We start from the raw sequence: 20,044 nt of genomic DNA, 5'->3' as shown, positions 1-20,044 counted from the left end.
TATATTCACATTTTCATCTAAACAAAAAAATACCCTTATTCTTATAAAAACTCATACTTGTAGTTATCCCCGGTATAATTAGTTGCTACTAATTTCGGAACCAAATGAAGCCTCATAGAATAGAGGAGGAAAAACAAAAGGCAATATATTTTTTTAAAAAAAAACCAATAGTGAATGACTTTCTATTATTATTCCAAATAGATAATATTTATTAGTGCTACTTTATGGACCACCCTATACCTAATACAAAAAATATATTAATAATAGCATTATAAAAGCACAAATAATAAAGCACTCTTCAAAGAATTAATAATATACCATTTCCTTTTTTTTTTTAAGCACTCATATTGAAGAAACTGTTGGGTGCACCTGGTGTATCTAAACACCTGATACACGTCGCATAATTTTAAGACAAGTATCTTTAAAATCAAAATACAATTTAATAAACATGATCGATACTATTTAAAGAACCTACGCATTGAAAATCATAAGATTTGACATGAAGGGATCTGATAGTCTCAATAAACAATGATAGAAAAAAGATTATTATTTGATTGAAAAATATATTCGTTGGTAATATGTCTATACCGGTTCAAATCCAGTTTGGCCTTATTTATTTATTCTTTTCATCCTATCATTTTCTTTTCAAAATTTAACCAAATTCCAACCTGGATGAGTTGATTCAGCTCGTCGAATCGGCGTAAATAGCACGGTTTTCTTTGATTTGTAAAGACAGATCTCTAAAATTTATTATTTTTTTATATCTATTTCTTTTAAATGTCATAAAACACACACTGAGTTTTAATTTTATTTTAATTTTGAAATCTATATTTTGAGATTTTAGGAGCGGTGTATAAGATACACTTGTACACCTGGTGCAGGCAATAAATTCCAAGAAATTATTATTGCTATTAAATAATAAAAAAATTCCACAATAGAAGCGGCACATTGCTCATACAGTAGACATACTCTTTTAGCTTGGTGATAGAAAAAGTATTGCCTACACCAGGTGTATAACAGCATCTCATACACCACCCCTTAAAAATATAATGATAGAGGTCACAAAGGTACGTAAACTAATTTATTGCATGTGTTATATGATATTCAAATTTCAAAAGGCCTATGGATGAGAAAAATCATAAAATTTGTATATTGTAGTCATATAAATAGAAATATATTTATTTTTACACAGGTAATTTTTGAGATTACGTTATGTTTCAGTAATAGATTTTTGAACCTCAAAATTTTTCATGCATAGGATCCTTATATGATATAAGTTGCATCTATTAGGGTGGATTTTGATTTTTAGGTGCAATATATATTCAATTAGAGAGATTGATGTAAAAATAACAGTTTATTAATTTTTTTTAAAAAAGTATAGAATAGCAAATAAAAATAAATCTAAAACAAAATGTATGATTCGGTGGTGTTATTGAAATAAAAATTGTATAATACAGCAAATGAAAAATAAATACAATTAAATTTAAAGTGTAGAAACATGTAATTAAGCCAAAATAAAAAAGCAAGCGGTGCACGGTGGACCGGGTCCACGCAATAGCGTGTCATTCATAATAGGTAATAAGAGGCGGCGTTTGCGTTTGCGTTTGCGTATGCGTATTCTCTCTCTCTCTCTCTCTCTCTCTCTCTCTCTCATGATCGATCGATCGATCGATCGATGATAAAGAAGGAGAAGAACACGACGAAGAGAAAGTAACAAACCAAACCCTAGAAACCCTTTTCGTCGTGGGGCGACAAAACCCTAACCCTAGAATCGCCCCTTCCTCTTCCCTTCCCCCTCTTCTTCTTCTTCTTCCTCCGACGGCGACGAATCCTAACCCTAAGGAGTTCTTCTCCGGCGAAAACCCTAGCCGGGCATGGCGGTGGAGGGCCAGGATAAGGTGATCGCGGCGGCGCAGCACATCGTCAAGAGCCTCGCCACCTCCAAGAACGCCGCCGACGACATGATCCGCATCCTCTCCCGCTTCGACAACCGCCTCTCCTCCATCCACGACCTCTTCCCCCCTCCCCCCTCCTCCTCCTCCTCCTCTNCACAACGCCGCCAACGCCGCCGCTCTCCTCGTCGAACCCTAGCGCGGCGCCGAAATTCGAGCCCCTGCCCCCCGCCGCGGCGGCGGCGGCGGCGGCGGTGGAGGTGATACTCCGGTGGGACGCCTCCCCCGACGCGCTCGTGTGGGACGCCTCCCCGGAGGCCGCCGCGGAGTACCTCGCCGCCGTCGACGCCGCCACCGCCGCCGAGGGCGGCGGCGGAGCCGACGCCGTTGTGCAGCTCGCCATGGCGCGGCTCGAGGACGAGTTCCAGCACCTCATGGTCCGGAGCACCGTCCCCCTCGACGCCAACGGGCTCTCCTGCTCCATCCGGCGCCTCTCCCTCTCCTTCGGCTCCGACGGCGGCGAGTCCCCCGTCGCGGACGACCTCGACAGCTCCGCGGAGTTCGATCAGCAGCACCCGCCTCTGCCGCGCAGCGGGAGCGTTGGAGAGAGCGCCAATTTCGACGATCAGAACGCCGAGCTCGTCCGCCCCGAGGCCATCTCCGATCTGAAGGAGATCGCCGACCGCATGATCCGTGCCAGATACGGAAGAGAGCTCGGGCAGGTTTACACCAGTGTGCGGCGAGACATCCTCGATGAGTGCCTCTCTATCCTAGGGGTGGATAGGATGAGCATCGAGGAGGTACAAAGGTTGGAGTGGAAGTATCTTGATGAGAAGATGAAGAAGTGGATTCAGGGCCTAAAACTGGTCATTAGGGTCCTCCTCTCGGGCGAGAGGCGACTCTGCGACCAAATCTTTGCCTCCGATGACGATTTGAGAGAGGAGTGCTTCGTCGAGACGACGAAGGGTTGTGTTATGCAATTACTAAACTTTGGGGATGCAATTGCCATTTGCCCGAGATCTTCGGAGAAGCTTTTCCGTATACTAGACATGTATGAGGCACTCGCTGACGTTATGCCGAACTTGAGGGCGTTGTTCTCGTCGGATGACTTCATTTGTGGGGAGGCCGAAGGGACTCTGAGCAGGTTGGGTGATGCCGTTCTGGGCACTCTTCTTGAATTTGGGAACGCGGTTCGGAGAGAAACTTCTCGAAGACCAATGCAGGCAGGTGAGATCCACCCCATCACTCGATACGTGATGAATTACTTGAGATTGTTAGTTGTTTACAGCGAGACATTAGATTTGTTGCTAAATGATAGTGGAGTGGTCGGTGTTGATGGCAACCATAATGAGTTGGTTGATTCTGATGACATTCAAAATTTGGGGAGTATGACTCCGTTCGGGCGAAGGTTATTTACGTTGATCTCTTATTTGGAGACTAATCTTGAAGAAAAATCGAAGCTTTATGAAGATGGCGCGATGGGGTACATATTTTTGATGAACAATATACTATATATTTTCAACAAAGTGAACGATTCCGAACTCGGGAGGATTTTAGGGGACAATTGGATACGTAGACGCCGTGGGAAAATACGACAATACTCGACGAGCTACCTTAGGATTTCATGGACAAAAACTTTATCTTATTTGAGGGACGATGGATTCGGAAGTGGGAGTGGGAGCGGGAGCTCTCATGGTAGTGGTTCTAGGATGACTCTTAAGGACAGGTTCAGGAGCTTTAACTTGGCGTTTGAAGAAATATATAGAACTCAGACAACTTGGAAGGTTCCGGATGTTCAGCTAAGAGAAGAGCTGAAGATATCTATATCGGAAAAGGTGATACCAGCATACCGCTTCTTTATGGGGAGATTTGGTGGCCAATTAGATGGGGGAAGGCATGCGACAAGATACATAAAATATACAGCGGAGGATTTGGAGAACAATATTTCTGATTTGTTCGAAGGATTGCCTGGCTTGACAAACCATCCCAGGAGAAGAGTTTAGTCGATGAGCTCGCTTTGCAGGTAAGTGCATGTCACATACAGGGCCATTTATCTAGTTTTTACTTTAAAACTTGATAAATTTAATGACTCGATCCTTGGTAGATGTTGTATCCCTATAGGATTGCAAAGGATCTCTAAACTTTTTCGACCATGACTTGGGTATATATATATATATACACTGTAATAATGTTATGCGTGTATGTAGTAATAATGTTGTACATGTATAATGCTTCTAACATATGTGTATCTATTTTATACCTGCTCAATGAATTACATTTGTCTTGGGTAACTGGTATATGGAATGTGTGCATTGATAGATGCTATTTTTAACTGTAGTGTAGAGCAACTGATCTATGGATATTGCTGAAGCTTTCATGCTTTTCCTTTATTTGGTCTTTTTCTTTAGTGGGAGAGAAAGAGTTCCAGTTATAGTTTGATATCTGTCAAATATAATTATACATACACAAAACGGACATTGCAAAGAGTGTAGATTATTCCTAAACCATCAATATTTATATTTTCTTTTGCCTTACTTTTGAGATCTAATGCAACTTATATAGTAATAACCTGATAAAGGTAACTCTTTACATACTGATGTTGTGGTTTCATGTAACTAGGTATGTCAACGAGTTGGATTTGGGGCTGATTTTTGAAAACCCGAACCTGAACCCGACAACTAAACCCAAAACCCGAATTAGAACCCGACCTGACAGGTTTTAAAAGTCCATATTCAAAACTGAACTGGACCAAAAATCCGAAACCCCAATCCGAACTGGAAAACCCAAACCCAAAACAATCATTTGTCTTTACTAGATTTCAAAACATCTTATATTAAAATCTAAATTTCCAAATACAAATTCAAATATAATATCAAACATATATATATATATATATATATATATATATATATATATATATATATATATAATAATGTAAACTTTGTTCGGATCTGAGTTAGGTTTAGGTTCAGGTCGGGTAAAAAGACAAAATCCATACCCGAACCTGAATCTGTCAGTTTTTCATTTTTTTATACCCATAGCCAAAACCATATCCATTTATCATCAGGTAAACCCGTTTGGATTCAGGTCGGGTAAATTTTCGGGTGTTTGTACCCATAGACATCCCTACACATAACAGATATTTCAAACAAAGATATTGTTAGCTATACTATCGTTGCTGACAGATAAGTTTGTGGCTATTATATCATTATGTGCACCAAGTATTTGCAAGTTTGACATCAGAAACTGGCATCTCTCGGGAAATTACCAATGAATTTTGAAATTTTGTTAGTTCTTTCTTATGGTGTTATACTTATACACTTAACATTTGGATTAGCAACGGGTGTTATGCTTCCTTTGGTACCTAATCTATTGCATAATGCATATAGCTTATTCATGTGTATTGTTCGAGGGTCCTTAGCTTGCTTTGTAATTTCTTTTTGCTGAAGCTTTAAATTCTTACCTTCTGTTTCTTGATGGGCCAAATGAGTTGGGGTTCCTCTACACATATATGCACAAGAAAGGAAGCATAGATAAAGGCATAGATGCTCCTCACCTCTCACAGCAAAGGTACAGGCTTTCCTTTTCTACCAAACTGTATAGAAGTTCCCTAATTAGTTTATATAATCTATATTGTATGCTGAACTTACATTATTGATTCAATGGTTTCTATGGCATATATTTTTTTTTTACAAACTCTTTTACTGTCTTTTCCTTGCCCGTTTTTAATATTAATGTATTCTTGGACGTTAACCTTCTTTGGATTATGCTCAAAAAACCAGTAGTGGTATTTTAAAAAAGCAATAGTCTGGAACCCCTATGAAACCCTAGGGGTGTACTCTGTTTGGTTTGGTTTGGTTTTTAGGAGATTCTCGAACCGAACAAATTTTTTTATTTGAAAAAAAACCTGAACCAAACCCAAACTGATTTATTCTCTGAGCTGATCAAACCAAACCAAAGTAATTCGGTTTGGTTTGGTTTGGTTTCACAGGTAGTTTTTAGAACTTCCGTTTTTCTCATGAAGCATTATGAAAGTTACACAAAAAATCTGATCATGAACGTAGAATTTTGAAAAGTGTGTTGGTATGTGATAAGATTTGATCATAAATATAGAATTTCAAAACAGTGTTTAGACAAATAGTGCGAGTTATATTGCTATTCAGTTTTTGGTTAGGTTCGGTTAAGAGTAGTGTTAAAGCCAAACTGAAACCAAAAACCGAATTGTAGCTCCCGAACAGAAAACCATATAAACCGAACCAAATATGTCTTATTTGGTTTGGTATGGTTTGGTTTTTGGCTTGGAACCAAACATTGAACACCCCTATCAAACCCTTTAACCCTAAACAAGTCTAAACGTAAGCTTTTTTATTTTTTATTTTTTATTTTTAATTTCCATAAGCAAGCTTTAGGAACCTCCATCTAGTGATATGTAAACCATCCCACTCAACCCACTGCAACTGCCAGATTAGGGCTCACGCAGGATACTTGACATAGACAAATAGGGTTGGTTACATGTGGCATCATTTTAATTAGACATCATTTTAATTAGAGTATTAGCTACATCAGTACGAACTTTAGGGGGCCATTTTATTGAGAAAAAAGTGTGATGATGATATATGCGAAGTTCTTTTAAATAAAGTTGTTGGAAATGGCTATTCCGACTGTCATTTAAATGCAAGGTTCGTTGTTTTGGTGTGCTATGTGATGAAGAAAGTTTTTCATCGCCGATGTATGTTAAATAGAATACGGCTTTCCTTTCTTTTTCCTCTATATGTTAGCGTGAATGCAGAAATCGTCATTACTAGTACATTTTCATTATGCTGCGAATAATCTGAGTATTTGCGCTGAGATTATCATTATATGCTTGTTGTTTTTTGTGGTTTTCTCTACATGATTTTCTTTTTTCCCTGTGTCTGAAATTTGTCTATTGGAATTTTTGTTGGTTTTTTATGCGCTTTTCAAATGATGATGTGTGGAAACTGTCCATTTTACTTTGTAAGAATTTATCCTTTTTTTTCCCCTAAAAAGTTGTTTACAAATTTATTTATTTATTTATTTATTTTTGGGAAAACTTCAAAAAACCCCCCTGTGGTTTCGTACTTTTTCATTTTAGTACCCTGTGGTTTAAAGTGTATCAAGTTAGTACCATGTGGTTTCGCACTTTCTCACTTTAGTACCCTATGGTTTAAAGTGTATCAAGTTAGTACTCTGTGGTTTTATTTTTGTATCATGTTAGTATTCAGTGGTTTTATTTTTGTATCAAGTTAGTACCCTGTTGTTTTTAAACCACAGGGTACTAAAGTGAGAAAGTGCGAAACCACAGGGTACTAACTTGATACACTTTAAACCACCGGGTATTAAAGTGAAAAAGTGCAAAACCAGAGGGTACTAACTTGATACACTTTAAACCACAAGGTACTAAAGTGAGAAAAAGTGAAACCACAAGGGGGGTATTTGAAGTTTTCTCTTTATTTTTTCAAGTGGAATGTTGTTAATCTTGGTCTGTTCCTGTTTACTTATTATGATTATTAGCTTCTTTAATTCTTCATTGCTGGGAATAGAACAAAAGTAGATGACTCTTTCATGTTGTTTTTCTTTTGCAATTTTTGAAGGGGGTATTTTTGCATCCTAATTGACTATGCATGGAAACCTCTGTTGAACTATGTAGACTAGGTAAAGAAATTTCTGAACTGCTACTATATTGACCTTATGGGAGTGCTAGGAAGAGAGTAGAGGTAGACTACTTATTGAAGTAAACAAGGTAGGTAACTTTCGCATTATTTCTTTCCGACGACGAAAGGACATCTGAATTGATGAGCGACACCACTAAACTAAAAGTTATCCATTTTAAGGCCATTTAAGTAATTGGGAATTGATATTGAAAAATTATGTAAACTTCGTTTGCTCTAAATAGTGCAAATGTTTTAGATCAAGTTGAATGGTGTAATATGTCGGTACCGATGTTCATTGCCGTAAATGGCGCGCAAGGTACAGAAGTATTCTGACTCTACTCTGGTTAGGAAATGCATTTTTATGATTTACTGCTGCTTCATTTTCCATAATGCAGTGAATGTGCCAAAATGTTCAGTGATTGAATTCTCTTCAGTAGCTAATAATGTGATGTTTGGTTTCACCTCAAAACTCTTTGAAAATGATTTTCGGTTAAGCAATGGAAATGGAATGTCGCGCATTTGGTTTGTCGCATAAGAGGAAGGGTTTAGGGTTGTTTTGTTTGTAGGAACAGAAAAGGAAGAGAGTTAAAGATAAAGTGAAGGAAGAAGAGATATTCTTTGTCAAAATATATTAAACTATTTTTTATCAAGTAAGTAAAATCAAAACACTTAAAACCATATTCTTTTGGTCCAAGAATCAAATACTTGCAAAACTCGGGAACAACTAGGGCCAATTGAGGACTCAATTTGCTCCTGAGAACTCGACAAATCCCGTCTCCAAAGAAGATAAAATGTTAACGATAAAATGTAACGATTCCAACTTGCCCGGCTAAACAGAAACTTTCCTCCCTATGATCCAGTGATATAAAGCGGATTTCCGAGGGAGAACGAGGGATGCAAACTGGGCGGATCGGAAATAAAACGGATTTAGATCTGAAATAGAACGGATTTAGGACAGATTAATTTTTATCCAAATTTTGTCTCTATTGACCTCATAATTTGGAGTAGATCGAGATGAAAGCAAATTTTTAATTTTTTTGTCAAGATGGAGGCAAATTTTTTATTTTTTATTTTTTATTTTTGATAGATCAAAATAGATGAAAAAAAAAAAAAAAAAAAAAAAAAAAAACTCACATCCCCCACTTCATTTCCTTTCAGGATTAACACGAATTCGGTGCATTACCCTTTTTTTTTTTAATATATTTTTTGCTCTCATTTACCACTTCCAAGAGGATCAAGCTGGAAGCTCCACCAATCCGGATCCATTTGCATCCCTAACCGGCCGTTGCATTTCCCCTCACTCTCATGTTTTCGGTTGGTTTCCGTCTCATAAAATCTACAATCCACACTTCATTTCCCTTTAAACTTATTTGAAAGGAAAATTTTCAAATACCACCCATATAGTTTCACACTTTCTCACTTTTGTACGTTTCACATTTTCTCATTTTAGTACCCGGTAGTTTAAATTGTATCAATTTAATGTCCTATAGTTTCATTTTTATCTTTTTATTATCAATTTCACTAATTTTTTTTATTAAATCAGTAACAAAATTAAAACTAAAAAGTACTAAAATAAATATTCGATAAACTTAGGTAGAGTATTTGAAATTTTTTGTATATAATTTAACGAAATATTAACAAAAAAACAGACGAAAAGATAAAAATGAAACAACACGACACTAACTTGATACACTTTAAACTACAGAATACTAAAGTGAGAAAGTGCGAAACTACGAGGGTGGTATTTAAAGTTTACCCTATTTGAAAAGAAAAACAGAAAAGAAAAACCAGAGAAGAAAATACAAGGTAATGTACAACAACAATGACACAAAGGGAGCAGCAGTTTTCCTTTTGTTGCAATCAAACCCTGCTATTCTCCGGCAACGGGACGACGCCGTCGAAGAAATCACCGAAGTAGTGGCGCGGCTCGTGGACCAGCTTTGAGATTATGTCCCTCAGGGTGATGACCCCCTCGACACCGTCGTCTTCGTCGACGACGTAGATCCTGTGTATTTTTGCGGAGTCCAACCGAAGGATGATGTCCTTGATCGTTTCGTCTCTCTTGCAGCTGATCACCTCCTGCAGTATCGCCGAGGGCTCTCGGTGGTTGTGGAGGTACTTTCGTACCGCTGTGAGGAAATCCTTGGCCGTGATGGACCTGACGATCAATGCAAAAATCGTTAGGTTTGAGTAGAGCTGTTCGAAGAAATAGCTATAAAAGCTTTTCATTAAAAGATCTCTCCGAAATCCTTTGTTAAGTTCATTGATGGGTTGTTGTTGGAGGATAATTGGATTTGTGATGCGAAACAAGTAGAATAAGTGAGCGAAAAAAAGGCTATGTTTCAAAGTCGATTTCATTATCTGATGAACAATAAGAAAATTAAGGAAAAAACAGAGACCTGTAATCTTTGTAAATTTCGGGGGCAGTTAGAAGATATTGAACATCTCTGACGCTTATATTGCCAATTGCCTTTTTCCCACTTCCGTCGACAACCGGGAGCCCGCCGATTCCTTTTTCCTGCATTAGTTGGAAAGCTCTTAGCACTGGTTCATCTTCCTTCACCTGCATCGAAGGAGAAAGGAAATAGTGAGATAATTGCCAATTTAAGATCAAAGGAATTGTCGTATTGTTACGACAAAGAAAGTTGGAAATGGTATAATACTTAAAAGAGTCTAAAGAGCGAAAAGAGAACAGATTATGAAACAGAGTTATGCAGCAGAAAATTAACCTCAATGTTGAATTGCATAAAGTGAACAAAATTAAGAGTCGAAAATCAGAAAAGAGAAGGATGTGAGTGAGTATCGGCACGAAATCCATGTTAAAAGATAAATGTATTCTCCGACAATCTTATCTAGTAAGCATGCCGAGGTCAACTAGTTATCTTGTTCCAAGAAACACAGTAAATGAAAGTAAATTAGAAAAAAAAAAAAAAAGGGGCGTAGAAGCGAAATTACCTTGATGATCCGATATGGCTTCATAATAGGAAGCCCTAGTTCAGAGAGCTTTTTTGTCCCCCAGCTTTCGAACCAAGGAAGCCCCACGCACTCTGCGAGCATGTGAACGACAGCAGATTGCGTGATGATGTTTTCGATCTTCCCTTCGCCCAAATCAACTACAGGGAGGCTCTTCATTCTGTACTTTGATAACAGCAGCAGCATGGTGAGAAATGAATCCGACGTCTGCAGAGCAAGAAATGGCGCCCATCTAAAGGATCCTGAGATGTCTCCAACCTGTTGGAAAACAGAATCCACTGCATAAAATTTTGCAATTTGAAGAAATGCTCAACTCAAATTACACTGGATAACAAGGGTTGTACCAAAACATTGACCGGTGAACTTATTGCTGATGTTCAATTAGGCCACTGGACTTCAATTTGTTGCAAATTAATGTGACAAACTTCAATTTCTGTTTCAATAGGGTCAATCCGTCAAACTCCGACTTTCCTAACAAAGTGATGATGTCACAACTCTGCTTAATCGACTGCCATGTCATCACAGCAAATAACGGAATAACTCACAACCTCATACCCCCGTTGGGGAGATTAAAAGGTGTTTTGATGGAGGGACCTGATTAAAACAGAAATTAAAGTCCAGTGCATCAGTTGCAACAGATTGAAGTTTCGGTTCCTGGTAAGTTCGGTGGCTAATCGTGCAATTTACCCAAAAAAGAAAGTGATTCAATTCTTGTTGAGTTCTAAAGGAGACGAAAGCTTGGAAAGTGACCTTTGTGTTCTTGTAGAAGTCTGAAGAAATGAGAGATTGGAAAAAGCTTCCACTGACTGAAGCAGCTGCTTCAGTGCCTGAATTTGCAGATGTAGCAGCGGCTTCTGAACCAGCACGATCATTGATACCAGAAGCTGATCGCCTGAACTTAAAAGAACCCAGCTTAGCGGCTAATCCGCTGATAGACAATCCTGGAGCAGAAACAGCTGTTCCATGAGCCGCAACTTCAGACTGTAGACAAAAGGGAAAAAAAGAAAAAGCAATTCATGGATATATGTAGTAGTACCTACACTAGAGTTGAATAGTGCGCAGATAAATCTTGTAATAACAAATTTAGATAGTAGTGAGGCAGCGAAAGAAGTGCCTGAATGGATAACTCTAATCTTACTATAACTTGCTCGTGTTCCTCCAATCGTTACAACACATTCCCAAATTAGTCCTTAGACGACGCGGGACAAACCAGTACCTTCAGCAACTTACATCCGGAAAGAACAAACAAAGTATAGCCCTATGATAATGAGTTGTGTTTCCTCAATACATCCCAAGTTTAAGCCTCCTTGTGGAAGGCTTAGTAAACCCACTCAATGTTTCAGAAATGAGTCATGCAGCACAGCCTGCCTTGGAAAATAGTTAGCTACGAATGTGAATGTACCGAGGCACCCTGAACTTTTACAATAGACCCTCCAACTTTACCTTTTTTGACCAACACAACCTCAAACTCCTAATAATTTTTAGTCGGGTTGTTTGCATTTAACTGAAGAGCCATTTAAATACATGGGAAAATAATTTTGAGTCGGGTTGTTTGCACTTAATTTTAAGTTGAAAAGCCATTTAAATACATGGGAAAAATGGTTTCTAGAAAAAATTTTCTTAACATACAAGTTGGCAATCATCACTTGGTCGAAATGCAATGCAAGATAACCGACAATGACAACAAGAGAGAGGTCTTCTGATCGATACTTGTATACATACTTAGTAAAAGTTGTGACAATAACAAGCCATGCCTAAGTTTTTGAAAGGCATATAGAAAATCCAGAATTTTCAAGGTTACAAACGCAAACAGATAACTCTGTAGGTATGTATAAGTGTCTGGCAGTTCAAGGTTCTAATACGAGACATAATATTCTAGTAAGTTACATAGGTTAGCTTGCAAACCTGATGCAGCAGCCACATGGCGATCCCCGCAAACTCGACTATGCCGAGGTATCTATCGATCCAACTAGCATCTTCTGGTGCATCGACATTCCTCACGGGTGCGCTCAGGATCATGCGTTTGGACAAAGTCTCGACGGCATCAGCAAGACTCGAATCTGACGGTATCTCAATTACTGCGTAAAGGGGTTTTAAAGATATTGTTACCGCTGTCATCATCATTACCATGATTATTAACCTACATGTTAGTTTTCGAGAAACTCAAGATAGTGAGAATGTAGAAATATGCATTATTGTAGGAAAATGAAACATATATGATACACAACAGGGCACCTCATCACTAAAGAGTTCTTTTAGCATAAGCCTACTTATGCACACATCACTATGTCCATTGGTTCATGAATGGGGAAAACTAAGAATAGGGTACAGGGGATTACCAACTAAGCTAGTAGCCTAGTTGGCACCATTCAACTCAATTCAACTCGGCCCAAGCAAAAAAAAAGATCGGTTATTCGGTTATATGAATTCTACATATGCAGCACTTTTACTCCAAAATTACAGGAAATTGCACGACGATTTTTACAATTTTAAACAGAATCAAAACAAGCATTAAAGATGAAATTTTGGACAGATAAAAGGTATACTACATCAAAGTCCGAAATTTTGTTCTTTTTCCTGGATCTGTTTCTGTAAACTTACCATGAAACATCTCTTAAAGAAATGACTAGCAAAATATTCTACACACTTCAATGATAAGATCAGTGACCAAAGCAAAACTCGCTTTTGCTATACAAGTTTAGTGACTAATGCTGTAAATTCGCCTTCCTAAAACAACAAATTCCCCCTTCTCCTTTTCTACAGATGCAACAAGACCCATTTAATCACAAGATTACAGGAAAACACCATAAAATATTATGGGTAAATGTCCAAATGACCTATCTACCAACCCAAAGATCACAAACAAATAGAACTCCTTCCATTTAAAGGGTGCCGAATGATCATAAATAAAAGTAAAAAACGTACAGAACATACCTGAACTATAGACCATTTTGAATCAAATACCCGACCTTTTAAAATTTTGATTTTACTACCCAGCCTATCAATTTGTTTGTTTCGAGTCCGTCAACAGTATTTTGACTTTAAAATTTACTCTAATTAGTTACTTTAATGAATTTATAGTTGTGAAAATTATACGAAGCATACTAACTAAACCACTAAAGATAAACGATGCATTTAAATTTTAAAGTAGTTGAATGAATCAAATGAAGCAAATTGAAAGATCGGATGATAAAATCAAAATTTTTGAAAGTTTGAGTAGCTGCCCAAATCAATCTACTCCCCAGATAAGACATGAATTAGCGAAAAAAATCATCAGAAATTACAGGAAAAATGCGCGGAAAATGGTCATAACTCATAACCACCGATCCAAAGGATGAGGAATTACAGCAAACCCTAGGAGTGGATAGGTATCAGTTGGATTTGCGGTGTACCTTGGGAAGGGGGTGCGGGGGGGAAGGAGGAGACGGGGACGTCGCCGAAGCAGGAGTTGAGCTTCTCCGACGGGGTGAGCTGCGGCTCCGTCTCCTCCCACAGGTCCTCCAACCTCCGCCCGATCTCCGCCTCCGGCGACCTAGGGCTCTCCATTTCCATCTCCCTCCCTGAGCTTTCTCTCTCTCTCTCTCTCTCTCTCTCTCTCTCTCCCCGATCACTACTACAACTCCACGCTCTCTCTCTCACTCTACGCCCCCCCTCTCTCTCTCTCTCTCTNCTCCCCCTCTCTCTCCCCCTCTCTCTCTCTCTCCTCTCTCCTAGTCTCTCTCTCATCGCTAGCATCACTCTCTCTCCGCATCTCGCTCTCCCGCACCTCCATCACTCTCTCCCTAACCCCACTAGCCTCTCTCTCTCTCTCTCTCCCAGCATCTCTCTCTCGCTCATCGCTAGCATCACGGTCTCTCTCTCTCTCTCCTAGCATCTCTCTCTCATCGCTAGCATCACGATCTCTCTCTCTCCACATCTCGCTCTCCCGCACCTCCATCACACTCTCTCTCCCACGCCTCTCTCACTCCCTCACCCCCACCACTAGCCTCTTCGGTAGCTTCTCTCTCTCTCTCTCTCTCCGATCACCCCCATATATCTCTCTCTTCTCTCTCTCCTCTCTCTTATTCTCTCTCTCCTCTTCTCTCTCTCTATTACTCTCTCTCCTCGTTCCTCTCTCTCTCTCTCCCTCTATTACTCTCTCTCTCTCTTCTCTCTCCTCTTCTCTCTCTTTAACGCTCTCCTCTTCTCTTTCTCTCTCTCTCTCTCTCTCTTCTGGATATTTCGCCCGTGGTTTCTTCGTCCCCCGACTCTCAAGTGACGACAAAGTCCCAAGGAGGAGACCACTCACTCATGCAAACTCAGGTAAAATTGAACGCCCAGTCCCTGTCCTATCTCCTTATTACAATTCACCCCACTTTTGGCCTCATTATGCAGTGGCTAGTGGCTACAACTGCATACATTTTATTTGGTTGAATGTATTAAAAATTACTGTAATTTTATAAATAATTTATTTATTTGTATGGAGTTAAAAAGCGTATTTAAAAAATTTTTAAAAAAATTTTATCACCTTACATATACAACGGTGAGATTACCCACAATTTAAAAAAGAAAAATATTTTCTGTGAGTAATTAGGAAGATTAGTTTATCTTTTATTTAAAATTACTCTCTTCAACAGCAGTGATTAATTTAGATGTAGTTTTTAACTGCTGTAATTGCGTCTTATCATGTAGTTTTAACTGCAACAGTTAAATTTAAACGCATCAAGCCAAACATTGAATTTAAATTTATATAGAATAACAACTACAGTATAATTGCAACTATATGCAATCAAATATTTCTTTACAATAATATAAAAAATAATAAATAAATTAAATATAAATAAAAGATATTTATTTAAGAATAGAACAGCTAATTAAAGAAGAACCACATATTTATAAATAATATAATAATATTATAAACATATATTTAATAACCAAAACAATATAGAAATAAATTCAACGTTAAATTTTTTTTTTTTTTAACGTCGTAGGAATATATATGCAATTAATTAATCTATTAAAATATGACGAGTATTGGATAAGAACGCCGCTCCATGTGTCATGCTTATCTACATGATTTGACATATTTGATAGTTGATATCCTAGTCTAAATTATAAGACTAATTATTTTATACTTTGGCTTAGTTTATTAAAATTAAAAATAAATTAAGGATTATAATCCTAGGGTGTTTTTCGTGTCATTGGTAGGGGTGTCAACGAGTCGAACATAAGCGAGCAGAGACCGGTTCGTGTTTGGCTCGTTTAATAAACGAGCTGGCCAACGAACAATAAGTTAAATAAATTACATTGGATATATATAAAAAATAAATTTATAAAATTTTACCCATTAGGCTTTAATCCATGGTTGAAACTTTACATATAAATGAGTCTTTTTACAATTGAGCTCGAATTATTTTTTTGCTAAAAATTAAATAATAAATATATATTATATATATAATTATTTATTTATTTATATATATATATATTAAATAAATTATATAAATATAAAATATGTACTCGAGCTGAAAAATTCAACTCGTGTTCGGCTCGTTTACTAAACGAGCGATTCGATTTCGAACTTATTTCGAGCCGAATACGAACTGGCTCGGAAACAGTGAGTTGAATTGCCGCCCCTAGTCATAGGCTTAGCATCTCTCTATTATTTCGTCATAAAAAGTTAATCAAAATCTAAATATAAATTTGATTTAGATAGAAATTAAAATTAAGTATCTTGGTTAAAGCAAATTAGAGAACTGTAATTTTTTTTAAAAATTATTTAAAATTTGAATTTGAATGATCAATAGTATAATTTGCCTCAAAATTAATCATTATAAATCCTCGGAAAAGTTTTCGACTTTTTTAAGGAAAATAAACTTTCCAAAATCCTCTCTTTTTAACAATTTTTTTAAAAAAAAATCACCACAAATACTAGGATCATATATTCGCAGCATCACACTTTAAGAAGTACTATTAAAACTCCAACTCCTTTTTTTAACATAATTATTTCCGAAGATAAACAAAGGGAAAACTTTAAAAACCCTCATGTGGTTTCGTAGTTTTCACTTTGCCCCCCTGTGGTTTAAACTGCATCAATTTGCTCCCCTGTCGTTTCGTTTTTATCTTTTCGATAGCTTTTTCGTTAATATTTCGTTAAATTATATACAAAAAACTTCAGATACCCATCTAGATTTATCAAATACTCACTTTAGTACCCTTTAATTTTAACTTTATTACTGATTTAAGAAAAAAAAAATAATGAAATTGATAAGAAAAAGAGAAAAACAAAACCACGGGAGAGGGCAAATTGATACATTTTAAATCATAGGGGGGCAAAGTAAGAAACTACGAAACCACAGGGGGGGTTTTTGAAGTTTTCCCATAAATAAAAAAACTAACGCGACTTGTGGTTAAATTACAGGATCAACAACACTAATGGAGTGGTTATCTACTAATCTTACATCATACTAGGCAAAAATTAAGGCTTAATTATTGTTGTCTTATGTATTGATTGTTTTTTTAAAAAAAAATCTTTGGGAAAATTATGTGAAGAACCCATTAATTTTAGGTATTTTCAAATGCAGCACTCAATGGCAATTCTTTTGAGGGGCAGATCCTCAACTTCTTACTTTTATTTAATAAAATTGAAAGTTTTATTAAATTTAATAGTAATCATATATTCATATTTTGGTCCTCAGATTTTAATTATTAATATGAAAGTGATAATAACATTTTAATTATTATCGCATCATTTATTATAATACTTTCGCATTATTTTTATATAAATAATTTATTAATATTTAATTAACCAAATTGGATTGTGAGACTTGATTATAATAATTCAAAAAGTTCGAACCAAAAATTACTATAAATTAAAATTTCAAAACTAAATAATCACACGCCTCCTAGTTTGAAGATAAAAAGTGTTATTTATCTTATTTGTGTTTTTATTTTTAGTGATCCATTTGGCTTCAAATTTTAATTTATTGTAATTTTTCGCTCAAATTATTTGAATTATTGTAATCAAATTTATAATTTAATTTACTTAATTAAATATTAACATATATTTCTAATGTAAAAATAATGTGATATCTTAAATATTGCTATATTACTCCCACATTAATAACACTTTGTATTTACTCAATTAAATTAGATTATGAGATTTGATTATATTTTAAAATTTTAAAATAAACTAAAATTATGACAAATTAAAATATGAGGATCGAAATGTCGTCGATCTCATAGTTGGAGGACCAAACTGCAATTTAGCCTTCCCTCTCAAAGTATAAACACACCTTTCACTCTTTTTTTTTCACAGCATTGGTGTGAGATTTGCTTTTGCTGGAGCATAATCGATGCTTCAATTTTTGATTTTGGAGAGGCTTAACAGGTGATTTCTTTTTCTATTTTGAATTAATAAACCTCTTCCATGCTAAAATAGGTAAGGTTTTGATGCCCCTGTTCCATGTGATACTTGTTTTTTCTTTTTTCTTTTTTTTCATCTCTTAATCTCCTCTTGTTTTGTTTGCAATATAGTTTTCAATATTGCATATCAACTGTTGTTTTAATGATTGCGTTTGTCTTAAATTAGGGTTTTACTCCTTAATTGGTTCTTATTTGAGAACAAAAATGTAATCTTTACTTTTTTCTGTGTTTTGTTTCATGCCTACCAAATGTTTGATTGAATGCCTCACAAAGATTTTGCTTTAATTAGTACTGTTTCTGTGCTGTCAAAAGATGCTTTTTTGTGAAGAGAGGGTTGATTTTCATCCGTGTTTTGATTGTATATACATACAATGTTTGCTGACAAAGAAGCTGAATCTTTTTTAATCTTGGAATTTTGGGAAGAATCAGATGTCGGAGGCCGAGGAGGATGCAATTGGCGGTACCTGCGAATGCGAAGAGAATGAGATTTTAGTGGGATCTGAGGAGCAAGCCGTGAAAATTGAAATGAATCATCCGTTCCGAGATGTTGATGCCTCTTATTTGCCGCCTTTCAGTGACGACATCGCCCTTCAAATCTTGGCGAGGCTTCCGAGCTCAAAGTACTGTGATCTTCGCTTAGTGAACCGGCGCTTCAGTTCTCTAATAAGAAGCGGTGAGCTCAATGAGATTCGAAAGAAGATTGGGCTTAAGGAGCCAAAAATTTTCTTACATTTAGGAGAAGCTTGCTATCAGTGTTATGAACCTCATACCAGGTCCTGTTGGGACCTCCCTGTATGTCCAGACGACAAAACCACTCCATATCGTGCCAAGGAATTGTTCTGCGTGGGAACACATCTTCTTGTGTTGGGAATAATCAGTGTGGACGTTGATCTTTGGAGTGACTCAGATATTTGGAGGTACGAATTGGAGTTAAATCGGTGGTTCAACGGTCCTATGATGATCACACCAAGATATGCCTTCGCATCTGCAGATTGTGGTAGTGTGGCTTGTGTTGCTGGAGGGGAGCAACAAGGTAGTGAGGAGGTTCTGAATAACGCCGAAAAGTATAATCCTGAGAGCAAGTCATGGGAGTTGCTCCCTAGTATGAACAGGCGAAGGTGTTTTTGCTCAGGATTTTATATGGATAGTAAGTTTTATGTTATCGGAGGCATAAATGAGAATCATGATTTACTTACTTGCGGAGAATGTTATGATTTTGAGCGGAATGTGTGGGAACTTATTCCTAATATGATAGTAGATGATCCATCTAGGACCTTTAAATCCCCTCGACCCCCATATCAAGTGGCAGTTGTAAACAATGAGTTGTATTATCTTGACGCCCCTTCTCGCCATCTCAAGGTGTACTTGAAAAACAACAATACATGGAAGAAAGTGGGTAGGTTGCCAGCGAGCATGGAATTCTTCCTGAGTCGTGGAGCGGCATTGAAGTCTTTGGGGGGTGAGCTATTTTTAATCAGTGGAAAGCTGCACAATCGCTCTAGACGTCTAGAGACCATTCTGTGCTTTTGCACACCTAGTCCTGAATTAGATAATGTAGAATGGCGTGTCCTTTATTTCAATCGTCAAGAGGGGAACCCGACCATTTATAATTATTGTGTAATGATGGCTTGATCTGACAATTAAAGCAGAACGGGGGCAAAGAAATCGAGTGTGATTTGCTTGGCAAGTGATGACAATGTTAGTATTTATTTTGTTTGTGTATTTTCAAGCATGTAGTTGTTGCTGGTTGATTATCTCCTAGTTCAGTTTTCAGCAGAACAATATTAATAGATTTTGTTACCTCCTAGAGCTGTAAAGTATTCTTCATTCTTCAATAGTTTAATCATTACGCCAGCTTCGGTTTATAGATTTTGAGGTTTAAAATATCAATTACAGCAAGGTTGGAAAAGTTTTTCCTGTTATGAGTTCTGCTCAATAGCTGATTATTGTTATCTTAATTGCCAGCAAATAAAGCTAGTTTTTTTTTTTTTTTTTTTTTTTTTTTTTTTTTTTTTTTTTTTTTTTGAAGCTTTTAGGTACTTTGATTTGTAGTATTTTGATTTCATAATTTAATTGTTTACATCAAAGGATTTAAATGCACATCGG

The 20,044-nt window shown here is 36.9% G+C and overlaps 3 protein-coding genes across 4 annotated transcripts; 2 read left to right on the top strand and 1 right to left on the bottom strand.

Moving 5' to 3' along the window:
* Nucleotides 1,625-4,189, top strand: LOC109726615 (exocyst complex component EXO70B1). The gene is made up of 2 exons (XM_020256321.1): nucleotides 1,625-2,047; nucleotides 2,110-4,189. Exons 1-2 carry the CDS (start codon nucleotides 1,875-1,877, stop codon nucleotides 3,893-3,895), a joined length of 1,959 nt encoding a protein of 652 aa, XP_020111910.1. The 5' UTR covers nucleotides 1,625-1,874; the 3' UTR covers nucleotides 3,896-4,189.
* Nucleotides 9,241-14,190, bottom strand: LOC109726674 (SNF1-related protein kinase regulatory subunit gamma-1-like). 2 transcript variants are annotated; one of them, XM_020256428.1, is made up of 6 exons: nucleotides 13,930-14,061; nucleotides 12,443-12,677; nucleotides 11,288-11,518; nucleotides 10,520-10,795; nucleotides 9,964-10,127; nucleotides 9,241-9,722 (listed from the first exon to the last, which is right to left on the bottom strand). In XM_020256428.1, exons 2-6 carry the CDS (start codon nucleotides 12,665-12,667, stop codon nucleotides 9,425-9,427), a joined length of 1,194 nt encoding a protein of 397 aa, XP_020112017.1. In that variant the 5' UTR covers nucleotides 12,668-12,677; nucleotides 13,930-14,061; the 3' UTR covers nucleotides 9,241-9,424. The 2 variants fall into 2 exon arrangements, with proteins under 2 accessions (XP_020112017.1, XP_020112016.1); XM_020256427.1 differs by having other exon boundaries at nucleotides 9,244-9,722; nucleotides 12,443-12,615; nucleotides 13,930-14,190.
* On the top strand, nucleotides 17,837-19,860 carry LOC109726592 (F-box/kelch-repeat protein At3g27150-like). Its single transcript, XM_020256281.1, has 2 exons — nucleotides 17,837-17,903; nucleotides 18,368-19,860. Exon 2 carries the CDS (start codon nucleotides 18,368-18,370, stop codon nucleotides 19,568-19,570), a length of 1,203 nt encoding a protein of 400 aa, XP_020111870.1. The 5' UTR covers nucleotides 17,837-17,903; the 3' UTR covers nucleotides 19,571-19,860.

Source organism: Ananas comosus, linkage group 21 (assembly GCF_001540865.1).
Source record: "Ananas comosus cultivar F153 linkage group 21, ASM154086v1, whole genome shotgun sequence".
Taxonomy (NCBI): domain Eukaryota; kingdom Viridiplantae; phylum Streptophyta; class Magnoliopsida; order Poales; family Bromeliaceae; genus Ananas; species Ananas comosus.
Note: the sequence above shows the minus strand (reverse complement) of the source record. Positions and strands in the feature narration are given on the sequence as shown.

Coding starts and splice junctions, on each gene's coding strand:
- LOC109726615 (XM_020256321.1), top strand. CDS start 1,875: ATGGCGGTGGAGGGCCAGGATAAGGTGATCGCGGCGGCGCAGCACATC.
- LOC109726674 (XM_020256427.1), bottom strand. CDS start 14,089: ATGGAAATGGAGAGCCCTAGGTCGCCGGAGGCGGAGATCGGGCGGAGG. Junction 10,796..11,287: donor ACTTCTACAAGAACACAAAG/GTCACTTTCCAA, acceptor GTTTTCCAACAG/GTTGGAGACATCTCAGGATC. Junction 9,723..9,963: donor GAAATTTACAAAGATTACAG/GTCTCTGTTTTT, acceptor ATTGATCGTCAG/GTCCATCACGGCCAAGGATT.
- LOC109726592 (XM_020256281.1), top strand. CDS start 18,368: ATGTCGGAGGCCGAGGAGGATGCAATTGGCGGTACCTGCGAATGCGAA.